At 33.8% G+C, this 13,820-nt stretch overlaps 1 protein-coding gene across 49 annotated transcripts in view; it reads right to left on the bottom strand.

Annotated features, from left to right (window-relative positions):
- Positions 1–13,820, bottom strand: part of RIMS2 (regulating synaptic membrane exocytosis 2) — a 445,399-nt gene that overhangs the window by 102,095 nt on the left and 329,484 nt on the right. For 14 of the 49 annotated variants that reach the window (XM_040696415.2, XM_040696393.2, XM_040696396.2 and 11 more), the window contains 2 exons: positions 11,722–11,811; positions 2,214–2,246 (listed from right to left, as the gene is read on the bottom strand). The exons of 22 other annotated variants lie outside the window; for them this stretch is intronic. In XM_040696415.2, the coding sequence (XP_040552349.1) occupies positions 2,214–2,246; positions 11,722–11,811 (123 nt within the window). The remainder of the gene's footprint in view (positions 1–2,213; positions 2,247–11,721; positions 11,812–13,820) is intronic. 13 more of the 49 variants (XM_046937976.1, XM_046937978.1, XM_040696409.2 and 10 more) reach the window with 3 other exon arrangements.

Genomic DNA, 13,820 nt, shown 5'->3' with positions numbered 1-13,820 from the left:
TATTTTTCAAGGAATAAAATTTTCTCATTTTTTCAGTGAAAGATGATAATGTCCATCAAAAAGTAATATTTTTATTTCAGTACAGTAGTCACATATTCAGGTAGTTAGCTTTTTCAACATTTATAGCTCTAGTAACACCTTAAATCAATAGCGAATCCTTTGACACACCTCAGTGTTCAGTAGCATGGTTCTGTGAAAACCATTTCCAGAAGAAAACCTGCAAATGGGTAATCCTAGTTTATCACTTCTAAAAGTGAATTCTAACCCAGTGGGGAAACATCTCCTTCTGAAGGTATGTCTTTGACATGACAGCCATGTCTGTAGCTGTGTGCACAGTTGCACAAAGTGCCTTAGCGAAATGTGTAGCTGTGATGTCACTGAGATGAAGCACAGAAGTTCATCAGGGAACCATTCCTAAATGCACATCTGAAAATAGGTTCCAATGCACAAAGCAAACTAATTGCTTTAAACTTAAGGGCAGTAAGTTTTGCAAGTGTGCCTTTGACAATGCTTCTGAATTTCTCTGCTAGACAATTAACTATACAAGTGCTTAAAGTATTTGCTTAAATTCATCAGAGAGCAAAACACTGCTTTGCAGAAATTTATCTCAAGTGGAATGTCCAGAAGAGTTAAAAATACACAAGTTTCGTCTTCTCAAATCTGTTCAACAAACATATGCCATAAAAATACACGTTTTCCTGAGACACCAGATACCATTTTTAGGCCTTGTTTGTACTCAAAGAATCATCAACAAATAGAGGACTGAGTGACCTGTTTTCTAACTTGTTCTTCTTCTTCTTTTTTTTTTTTTTTTTTTTTTTGTAATGAAAGAGATTCAGAATAACTTCATAGAAATGAATCTTAAGCACGGGACAAGTAAACCCAGTCTTTGTACAGCATGAATTTATTAATTTCCAGTAGTGGTGATTTACAGAAAATAGACCTCGTTCACTTAATTCTCATTAGCACTTGCTTTCTTTATCCTCCGTCAACCTCTGCTCTACAGTTTAAATGATTTCTATCTTGAGACTTGTTATGTATGAAAACCACAGTAACTAACTTCTGAGAGGCAGCACAGAGAAACTCTAGGGGCTTATGCAAAGAGTAATAGCAAATGTAAAAGCGAGTTCTGAAGGAGCCAGCCACAGCAGAGGAATGATAAAAAATATTTGACTAAATCCTACCTAAGCTTAATGGACCAGCCACAGAAATTCCTTCAGATTTTAGAAGCTAAAGAGCATCAAAGTGGCTTCTCTAATTCATCAGGATAACAGCAGGGAAAAAATGAGAGCTTTGACAGAATAAGTGTCAAATTTAAATTTCATATGTCAATTTGATCCACTTAAAAATGGGGAATTTCCTTGTTCTGACATAGTATGACTGAACAAGCAGAGCAAGAGTGAGCAACTTTGCATTTTCAGAGCTAAGATGCCTTGCTAGAATTTACTTTTGTATCAGTAATATATATAATACATATGTTATATTATATATATAATATAATGCATTACATGGAAAATTCAATAAATGGCAGTTTAATATTTGATACGAAAGATGAAACTTTATAAAATAAATAATGCACGTTATGAAAGAAAACCCATAACCAGAACAGCTATATGAGATTTCCTTTAATGTTTTGATTTCTTGCTGTGTTATCAAACCCTTCTGTTTTACACTTTTTGCCATGAGAGAACAGCTTTTGATCACTAATAATTCCTAACAAAAATGGGTCTTGTTCAATGAAGCTAAGTTTGAGGTTTCAGTGCATGAAATGTAATTTTCTGAGATTATTCAGTTCTCAAATTATATCCTGCTGGGAATGCTATGTCTGAGTGTTCGACTTCCTGTAGAAGTTTCCAAATGTGAATATAAAACAAATTTGAGATTGTTTTCGTGTGCTAGCTGGAAGCTTAGACACTTGACATACAGATATTGGAGATGGGAAATAAACACTGAAATGAGATAGATTTAATCAGTTCAAAATCTTAAGGTTTGCACATGTGTCATCAATTGCCTTTTGAAGTTTTTTGTAGAGTACGTATTTCATGGGTAATACAAATTACATAAATATCTTGATCTAAACTTCTACAGTTGGCTAATGTTTAAACATATTAAGAGAGGAAGAGAGTGAAAAGTAAATGAGGTGAGGTAGGATAAAATCTATAGGAAAGGTAAAATGAAAAACAGCACAGAAAAAAGCAGTAGAAGAGACAGACCTGAGTTTCTTCTCCTTGATGATTCCGCTTCTTCTGTGATCACATCGTGTAATGGACAGACATAGACAAAGGAGATGGGCGTGAGAGGATGTATTCAGAAGGTTAAAACTGACACTGAGGGAAAGGGCCAAAAATCGTTTTAGAGAGAAGTCTGCAGAGCAGAGTTAGTAAATGGGGGAAAAAATAACAAAGACACCAGAAGAAGAAAGAAAGCTGAGAAAGAAGTGGTTAAACTACAGTTGTTGAAAAAGAAGAGTAAAGATAGGGTTAGTATAGGAGCTGAAGAAATAACAAATGTTATCACTGAGAGCAGAGTCAATCCTTGCAATGAAGCTGAAAAGAAACCTTGATAGTAAAAGGTGCATTAACTAGTAGAAACACTGCTGTTCACACCTGTTCAACTTTTTGGAATGTTAGCTACTTGAATACAAATATTAATATATACTTTTTTCCAAGTACTGAAATTCAGTTTGAAATCAGCAATGGGAAGTGCATTATTAGATAATTCTACTATTAAAAAGTTTTAATTTACACTAAATCAAACTTCACGTATCAAAAATGGAATACAAAACAGAAACAGATTCTTTGGAAAAGGGCATACAAGCTCAAGAAATTTCAGAATCCACATAACACACTCTGGAAAGGACCATGTTATTGTAGCACTCTGCCAATGGCGATATTATAAAGAACAAAATATTGAATGTGAAAAAAAAAAAAGAACATATAGGTATTAACTCTCGTGTATCAAGCAGATACTCTTTCAAAACCAGGCATTACTCATCTCACAGCAGTCTAAGTTACTGGAAATGCATGCAAATTAAATGCCAAAACAGCTCTCTCATTACTTACTTTATTACTTCATATTCAAAACACACTGCCATTTCAGACACGGAGATAATCTGAGAGACAGTGTCATTTTCTGTACTGAACATCTATTTATAGTAAAAGAATGGAAGGAATTCATGTTGAAAAATAATAATTATTAAAAAGAACTGTGGAGCTACCATGACTTGCAAAACAAATGCATTCCTACAAAAAGCATGAGAATTAAAAATACTATACGTATCTATAAGCCCTGATCTAAATTCAGCTTGCAGTTGGCTAATGAGTTACTAAACATTGTTTACAATTTAGTAACGCTGGAGATATTAGATTAAGAATTTCAAAAAAATTCAGACATCACTAAAAATATATTGCATATACTTTTATCCACATCTTACAGTCAATATCAAGACACCACTGAAAATATGCAAAATTAAAATAAGCAATATAAATTCATAAAACGAAATGAAAGACAACACTAATTTTCATCTGATAACCTCCATGTTCTATGGCTAAACCATTTTATACTATGGCTAGCAGATTATCATTTTCATCCATTAAATACCAAGACTGTACCAAAAATTTGTTGTAAACACAAGGAGACTGTAGCATATATTTATAATGCATTTCTAGGCAATTAAATTTGCTTACTAGATGATCACATGTAAGTGTTATATATGAGATATATCTTGTGAAAGCATAGTAGCTGACAGCAGTTTTGACAAAGGATGCTAAGTCATCTATTGTTTAAAAAAAAAAAGTATCAGTGTATAAATATATTTTTATTTGTGCAAGTGTAATGAAACCGTAGTATGAAATACATATAAGCAAATAAAAAGATCTACTTGTCCTTGGTGTTACATAGCCTGTATTGATACAGTGTCATCATAATTTCTAGACCATTCAAATAAATAAATCATTATTTCCATCAGCAAAAACCCATCTAAAAATCAAAAACTTTTTTCAGAAAATGTTTTCTCATATCGATATACTTTTATATTATCTACAGCCTTGAAGCATGCACTCCTTCTATGTCAAATACTGCCATTATAAACTCTGTGTTATGACACCATTATATTTCATTTGATTTTTTTAGCATCTGTAGGAATGTACATCTCTGAGACATAAATTACATTAAGAGAAGTCTAAAAAACTTCATTTTCAAAAGATGCTTGGAACTGCATTATTCCAGATCAGGAATACATCCTGATATGGTAATATAAGGCACTCTAGTAAAGTCAGTAGATTTCAGCATTGACACAATTGAAGAGCAGTAAAACTGCTTCTGAAGGTTTCAGAACCAACTAATTAGTATTTGGCTGCATATCAGTCACACATGTCAACATATTATTAAAACTGCGTATTTAAAAGCCCTCCTGTTAAGTCCTAAGTCTTTGTTAGGAGCGTAATGTTTATGCATCAAAATGCCAAAGAAAACAAAAATATTTACAAATATATTTTCAGTTTTAAGTTTTTACCGATCACATATGTAAGAAGTATAATTCTATAGAAGCCAGGAAGGAAAATAAAAGACAATATGTATTTTCACATTGTGGATATCTGCTCAACTTACGTTTCATTTCTTAGAGATATGGCTTGTAGAATTTGACCATTAATTGTTGTAAATATTAATGAATTAGAAGTATCTGTGGTATGCTAATGCCCAAACATCTTTTCATTAATGATGTCAAGAAGAAAGTATTAATGGATGTGTTAGTTTAGACACAATGACAGTTGTGTGCATCAGTCTCCTCCTGATACAGAAGGTGTCCCATAAATCCCAAACAGCAGTTTGAAAACTTTCTGGTTCTGTAGCTCTTAATTCACTAAATTAGATCTTTGTTGATTAAAAAAACCCAATGTATTAAAATCTCATAACAAAATCATGGAATAAAATACTAATAAATGTACGTAATGTCAATAGGCAGTTTTCGCTTGCATTGTTACTGCTTTCCTCTGAAAGTATCATTTATTTGGATATATAATTCATCTTCATGGGGGAGTGTGATATGTGAAAAGGTATTATATACAGATTTAGAAACAAAACTCTCAATAAATAAACTTCTAAAGTAAATGAAAGTCACTTGTATGGGAAATATGAGAAAACAAGAGAAACACGAAATATTTTACCATGCTTTGATGCAGAACTTTTCATTTTAAGAAATCGCAGTTACTGAAAACTATTCCTAAGTATTTAGGAACTTAATTTTTAAAAGCATGTCTGAAACCTTTCATAGCAAACACACCCATCTGAAATTACAGAAGTAGAACCAGACCAGCAGATGTATGCTAATTACTTTTTTTTTCTGGTTTTTTTTTTTGCTCTTTAAAAGCAATGATCTTCCAACTGTATTAATGGCCTCACAAACACCCATGTCTTGCAGATTCAGAAAGTCTCATTTGTGGATGCTCTTTACACAGTGAGATGCTAAGGATACAAGAAAAAGAGGAGGAGTAGACAGCAGAATAATTAAGAGTATAAATTATTGCTAAATGGCAATCTGACTACATTACAGTGTTAATAAAATCACTTTTCCATAATATTATTTAATACCATTAAATCATATTTTCCCGTAGTCCTTCCTGTAGATACAGAACTCATTTCACACTTCTGATTTTTTTAATGAAGTGACACACTACCAGTTAAAGGTGAGTTCTTCATCTTAAAGTGTAAACTCACACACAAAACCACAGCTGCACACTGGAAAGATGTCAATATTTTTCCTCAAAAATATAAGCAGAGGACTAAGTAGGATGAAGAAAATGCTAGGAAGATGGAAGACATTTAATTTGGCAACTACCTTATATAGGCTAGGTTTAACATATGCTATATATAATAGATGGTATGGAAAACAGTAAGAACAAGGAAGCTGTGAGTTATTCCTACCAAGAGTTAAGAATAACAGCAAAGAAGGCAGAAAGCAACATCTAGGAAGAAATCGTAAATATTCTCAGTAGCATGAACTCTATAACATCAAAAGAAACCATGTAGACTGCATTACTTTTTTATGTCTCAAGAGTAAAACTAAACGAGGAATTCAGAGAGTTTAATAATTTTGTTTCTAATTTAGGTAATCAAACATCACTACTACTTCAGAAAGGAAAATTATCAGCATATGATACAAATGCAGCCTCTATTATCAATAAAGGATAGGTGAACTATCCAAAACCAAGTATTTCCCTATTCTACTTCTATTCACATCCCAGTTATGTCATTAAGTTTCAGCACCTACAGAATTAGGTAGTCCAGGAGATCACATTGTTAAGACTGCAGAATGGTTTCCAAAACACACAAAGGCAGGAAAAGGGCATACACATTGAAGAATGTGTATGTGTTGTAAGGTATTTTCAAGCCACCTCAACTAATTATGACCCATCATAAATGACAATTAAACCCTTACTCCATGCAATTTGGCTGAGACACCAAAGTGCAACATATGACTGCATCTGCAACCCCAATTCACACAGTGACATTTTTTCTTAATGAAGTATCTCTGTCTCTTGAATCCAGTTTTGTTACTTTCATACAAATAGGCATACTGACCTCCAAAGTGGTACAGAATAACGAAAGCAACTTTTAAGTAAATACATTGGACTACTTATTTTAAAAAAGTACATCTGCTTTATATACAACTTTATTCAAGAGGAGCCCCTGCAAAGTATGGGAACACTCATGTTTTTTCAAGAAAAGTTATTCCTACCATATATTCCATCTGACTTCTCACTTGTCACTGGATAAACTGATGTCACAGATTCAGTATGGCACGTAGTGTGTAAATCTTTATGTAAATTTTACCCACTTCACTGCTTTTCAAGCCTCACAGCACCTATGTAAGGCCCTTTTCTATGTTTCTTCCTTCAGCCCTACCTGAGCTCTCAGACCTTGCATTAGAGCTCTGGACAACTTTTTCCTTTCCCAATCAATTCCTTTTTTTTTGAAAACTCTTCTCCTGCCTAATAACTTTTCTTCTTTATCAGTCTTTATCTTCTCACTGACTTCACTCTGCTCCTCTCCTTTTCAAGGCAGCCAATTTTATACAAGCATTCTTGCTTAACCATAATCCTTGATTCGTCTGGTACTCACAATATGAAATGCTTGTGGGCTCTCCTCTCTCTCTGAGTGTCTTAACACCACTTTGTCTTCTCGAGCCCCATTGATTCTCCAGCACTGTTTTTAATACTTCTCATTTTGACTACAACCTTCTTGTAAAATAGCCACCATTTTGTTTTGAATTATTTTTGACTAATCATTTACTACTTCAATTGACTGCATGACAGCAGGTAAATTACTGAACTGCAGTAACAGTATTTCTGAACTTTTTTTTCTGTGTATAGTTAAGGAATACTTCCACCCATGATAAAACCAGCCATGATTCCCTCCCAATTGAAAGGCAGTCACAGTATACAAAGACATGTATACTTCCATTTGTGAGTATGTGTCACCTTTTAATTTTCTGATGTGTTTCACTTGCCATTGTTACAGCAACGCCAAAAGCTCAGTATAGTCTAAAAAAATAACACCTAATCCTAAATAATAACAAGAGAACTCTATTTTGATTTCTTGCCATCCTGAAATGTATAAATACATTTCAATTAACTGGTCTCTTTTTGGTAAATTATATTAAAATGTCAGCATTTCCCCATGGTTTTGTTACTCAACCACTGTTTAGAAAATAAACATATCCATGACAAAGGCTGAATATTTGATGACATTACAACAATCTCAAAGGCAACAAAAATGAAACCATCATAGGATGGGTTCCAGATAATCCATGTCAAATATACCAGCTGCAAGTATGAATAAGGTAAAAACAGTAATATTCTCCTTGCTAGTACACGTAGGTAGTTCCTGCATCATCTCTGGATGAAAATACAGTTTTCCAGACTAAATTCACTTTCCAAACTTTGGATGGTGAAACCGATTGTTCACTTATTATCCAGCAGGTGACAGGAAACAGAAGTAAGTAGCACTACTCTGGTACCCTAAGCTATGTGCTCTTTTCCTTAAATAACCCTACTGTGTTCAGAAAAGATAAATGATGATACTAGGTGAAAATAATTGCTTTTTTAAAAAGAAAAACAGTATCTTGGCCAACCATATTTCTACCAGTAGAGGACATTCATTACCCCACAGCCTACTTTTCCAAGTTGTTCTCTTAAAGCAGCATTTATAAAAATGCAAAAGCACGTGAAGTTGTCTGCATTCTGTGATTTCTTTTTCATTGATGAAGGAAATATGATTACAGGACTAGACCTCTGTTCTCTTTAGTTTGTCTTCTATTACAGTTGAGAGGCAGAGGCACTGAAAGTAGAAATGCTTAATACATTAGACAGGAACAAATAGTTATTCGACATTCTCTTTGATTCCGCTGTGTCCTGAGAATACAGAGTGCTGTAATTGGCTAAAGAAAGGGCACAGACATTCAAGCCCTGGATTGAATTTTGATATTATTCTTGACTATGGTTCTGCAATTTTGCTCTTCCAATCCTTCAAAACCTTTGCATAAATGTAATTGACTCATTGTAATATACTGAACAATAGTTCAGCCAATTATTTCAGAACTTAAGAGATTTAAGGCACTGATTAAAAAAACAGGTTGATTTCTGGTATGTAGGAATTTTATCAGTATCTTCTCTGGTAAAGCCCGAAACAGAAAACCGTTTTGCTGCTTTATTCCATGACTTTAAATTGTCTTCCAACAAATCTGCTAATATAATTTCTAGTCACACAAACATCTTTACTTTAATGTGAAACATTACTATTATTGTTATTATTGCGTTACTTGCAATTATTTTTATTATAGTTCACTCAAGGTATTCATGTGATTAATATCTAACTTTTCTAACAGATTTTCTTAGCTAAAGTTCTTCCAGGCCACTTCTATATGAGTGGCTACATTAAATTCTTAAGAGACTAACAGAACCTAAAAACTGGACAAGCTTCCGTGACAGAAGAAAATTCTTTGTATGAAAAGGCAATTAAAAGAGTGCAACAGCATTATTTTGTACCCATACTCCTCTTTGCTGCTCTCTGCTTACCACCAACTGCACTCAGGGATTACGTTGTGTTATTATTGCCTTTCTATTCACTGTGCAAACAGAACATTTAAAGCATTCTCAGATGAAAGAAAATATAATCCTGTGGAGAAAGTAAATTCCATATTGGAAAGCTTCAAGGAATTGGAAGTTTCCTTAGATTCAGTCAGGTTATATTACTGGTTACAGATCCAATACATCTCAACATCCAGGCACAAGTACAACGGCATCTTCTTCCAGTTGCTGTGACTCTGCTATGCCCTGAAAATGGATAATCGGGGTTTATAATGATAAAGGGATGTCTACCAGGGACAGAAGTGTGCCCCGCATAGCAGGTAACTCACATCCTGGAAGCTGCATGGCTGTGATACACTGGTACTCCACTGCATCTCCTGCCTTTTCGGTATGTAAGGTGTTGGTGTTTTTGGTTTTTTTGGCTTCTTTTCTTTTCTTTTCTTTTCTTTTCTTTTCTTTTCTTTTCTTTTCTTTTCTTTTCTTTTCTTTTCTTTTCTTTTCTTTTCTTTTCTTTTCTTTTCTTTTCTTTTCTTTTCTTTTCTTTTCTTTTCTTTTCTTTTCTTTTCGACAAACAGAAATAATCAGTTTGGAAAAATGTCATGGTAAGAGGTATGAGCTTCTTAGTGCCCATTTTAGAGTGTTTAGAACCACCTCAGATGTCTCTGCATCACATATCATTGACACACCTGTGCATTTAAGACATTCCTGAAAACATAAAGTCGAATCTGTGCTTTTATCAGTCATCAGCCTTCACAGAAAGATCTAGGACTGTGACGTGCACAACAAAATTTTTGCTTAAGTCTTTATCTATTCTAGAGTCTGGCAATTGTGATTGTGGCTTTCCAAACCAATTCTGTGTATTCTCTGAAGTACTTGAGATCAGTGATACTGTTCTTGAAGAAGAAATAGGTTTAAAAAATCACACAGATATTGCGCTGATATACAGAAAAACACTTACAAAAGTGACTGCTTTTCAATACTCATATTGGTTTTCTATTGCTATTCTGCTACCGGTTTTCCTGTCTTGCAAGATTTCAATCAAACTTCAAAATCTAGAATGTCGCAAGAGTAGGAAAAAAAAAATACACCTCCTGTTTGTAAAAACGTGGAAGTTTTCTCCATACAAGTATTGCTAATAACTATGGATGTGCCATCCGCCTAGATAACAGAGTACATTTCTAAGCCTACCTCAGGTGGGAGATGGAGATGAAGAAGTCTATGCGGAGAGATTATTCTGCCAAAATTGTCCTGGGAAGTCTACAGTGAAGATCTGCAAATGTATGCTGAACCTGACATGTGATAGCTAAGAGAGTCAGCTGGAAAAGAAGATACACTTCAGTTCTGGCTCTCACAAGCAGTCCTTTTTTTATCCTGTAACTTACTCTGATGCATTAAAAAGTCAGGGAATTGGAAACTGAACTGACGGTCTGGCCTTCTACAGCTATATTCCTCGGTTCCTAGTTTACACAGACAGTCTGGATTTTGCTGCTCCTCTTTGGTCCTGAGACTTGAACTTTAAGATGCACAGCAATTCACATTCAGCGGGGAATTTGGAGGTGCTCAGCATGCAGAAAAGACTAGAACTGAGACTACAGCATTAACTTAGGTGGTACAAATGGCCAATCCTGTAAACTTTAACTTAAATGACTAGAAAACTGTTGCTATTACAGTGAGACAGTTATCATAGCCAACAGAAAGAGATCTGCAGCCCAGAATTGTACCTATGTACTCTTGGTGCTGAAAAACTCCTATTCATTTAAGAAGACGTGGATCAACATTTAAATACAGGATGAAACTTACAGTCTAAATCTGTCTGGTCTTGCCTTATACTATTCCATTCTTACTCTACTCATCCCTATGCTTTCCAACGTGTTCTTTAGCGTAACATCACAGTGTCTTTTGCAAGTGGTTAAAATGCTGTGATTAGCACCTTTTATTGTCTGATTCAGAGGAGAGAACACTATTATTATCATCAGCATTATCATTACCCCAGTTAGAATTGCTTCTTATTGCTAGACATTTGCAGTAATGAAGACAGAGTTGAATAATTGCACTTTATGTTTGGGGTGAAAGAAAGTTTTTAGTTCTAGAAGAAAGATAAATTTAAGAACTTGAGACATATGGAAAATGCAGTTTGTGCTAAAAAAAGAAAAAAAAAAAGATGTTATTTCTCTCATACTTGATGGTACAAGAAGGTTTCAGATTCGACTCTTCACAAGATGACTTTCCCACCATACGTTCAGTAGATACCTTGGTTCAGTACTCTAATTAAGAATCAGTATAACTTATACCTGGATTCCCGAGGCTTGCACACACAGATAAATCATAACAAAATTCAAAGCTAAAAATCAAGCTAAGTCTTGACATGTTAATGTCTAATATTATGCCAGAGTATTTCTCTACTAATGCATGTGCATTCTAACACAATTATTTACAAAAGCAGATCTATTTTTGCTATTCTAAAACAGAACTACTTACAATGCTATTCTAATTTGTTTCTACATACTAAAAATTCCACACCAAAGTGAAAAAAAAGTAATAATAATAAAAAAACATCAAGCACACGCATTACAAAAGCATGAAATGTGTTTTTGTTGTCTCATGCTTTCATGTGGTTTTCAAAACCCTGACAAACCTGGCTCAGAATGGTGTTTCTTTTTCGGCAATGGTTTGTCATCAGTTATTGTACCATTCACCTTTTTCTGCTGGTCCTCCCATGTAACTTCTAGCATAAACCAAAAAAAATCAGAAATATTATATAACTTACGTTATAAGATACCTAATACCATCTGGGATAACTTGATCTAAACAAAATACCATCAATAACATAGCAAAAACTTAAATTAGTTCTTTAGTTTAGAGGCCTGTGTTGAAGAGAATTAGTCAACAACTTAAACACAGAAAAGGATATACTATACATATCTATGTTAGTATCCATGCAATCTATATCAAATATCCTGCTTTTATACTTAATAACTAGAATTTTAAAAGCTGATGTGATTTACATAATTATTTCTTTCACTTTAAATAATACAGCATATTTTATAGATTCTTAGGATATCTACATATTTTTCTGAATTTAAAAAAACATCAAGCAAAAATATTTTGGTATGAAAGACTTCATAGAAGTATAATTCAAACAAACAAGGCAAAACCAAACCAGCAACCATGTATGTTTGTTTTTAAATTGGAGAAGTATTTTTAACAATAAATTTAGTTGTGTGTAATACTTAAAAATATTTAATCCCAACGTAGATCAAAAACATTTTTTAAACCTGGGATTTGATTTAAATTCAGTTGGTATTTTAGGCAGATGAAGTTACTCAATAAAAACTCTCTTCCTACATACAGTTCCTATACTCTGAAACCAGCATTTCTGATCTAACTGCACTCAAAAAATGCTATGAATTTAATTATCCATCTTCTGAAGATTAAACTGGGTGATGCTGAGCATAAAAGTATAGGTTTGAAACATTTTGGTATCTCATGTCAAAACCAAATTGGGATCAATCAATTTGATAAACATACTAAGCTCCATTTTTGCTTTAGGCTGTTGTGAATCTGCTTACTCTGCAAAACTCAAAGTTCCTCGCAGACATTAAGCACAGTCATAACCACTTATACAATATCACAGAAATAGCCAGTGATGCAGAAGAATACAATAGATAAGGAATCATAGAATCACAGAATGGCCTCGGTTGAAAAGGATCATCTAGTTTCAACCCCCTGCCGTGGGCAGGGTCGCCAACCACTAGACCAGGCTGCCACACATTTTCAGTCTTGTTAATTAAACACTGACCTAAAGTTGGATTATCTCGTTACATTTCTTTTTTTCCCCTTTATTAATTAAGGAGGACTGATAGCTGGCATTCAAAATCTAAGCACATAAAAATGTTATCTGCAGTCATCCTGTAGCCATCCCATCTGCTGCTGTTGTTCTATAACAGGGTGCTGTCCTAAGCGAGGCAGGTTTGGCTTCTGAAATTGATGGAGTTGTAGGGTTCAAGTAACACATCAAAAGAATTTTCAATATAATGATTTTATGACACCACAGATATATGCACACTAAAATAGAAACTGTCACCTTTCTAGTACTCTGTGTATTGCTGAACTTCAACACGAATGTTGTTTTTGTAACTGTGCAAATATTTTTTTTTTAAATTTCTTCCTAACAAAAACATGATATTTTCTTTTTCTCTATGAAAATACACATTAATCCATAAGTTAGTCAATGATGCATAGATGTTTCCTTTTTCCTAGGAGAGTTCAGTACAAACATTTTGTATGTTACACGGATATTCTAAATTAAAGTTTAATGTTTTACATTAAATATTCTATGTTAATATTCTATATTAAAAATAAGAAAGTAGCATATAATAAGAATTGTTGCCAATATCCATCTTTTCTGATTAGGAAAGCACTAGCAATGCTACAGCTGAGCTAGAATGATGCTGCAAACTGCAGAACTACAAGATGATGCAGCAAAATACCAAGATGCGAATGACAGAGGATTTTCTTAGGCAAATATTAGCTCCTCCCTTCTTTTCTCTGCACTACGGACAGTAATAGCCCTTTAATCTATAACCCTTTCTTTTAACTTTTCTCACATACTTTCTCATATATTTGGAATTTGTCCTTTTTTATTAAATTCACTTAGCTGTTACTCTCTGCAGTTTCAACAATTTCTGTGAACCAACTTCTATCTGCATTTATCTACTTATAGATTTTTAATTA

The sequence above is a fragment of the Gallus gallus genome, chromosome 2 (genome assembly GCF_016699485.2).
Source record: "Gallus gallus isolate bGalGal1 chromosome 2, bGalGal1.mat.broiler.GRCg7b, whole genome shotgun sequence".
In the NCBI taxonomy this organism is placed as follows: Eukaryota; Metazoa; Chordata; class Aves; order Galliformes; family Phasianidae; genus Gallus; species Gallus gallus.
Note: the sequence above shows the minus strand (reverse complement) of the source record. Positions and strands in the feature narration are given on the sequence as shown.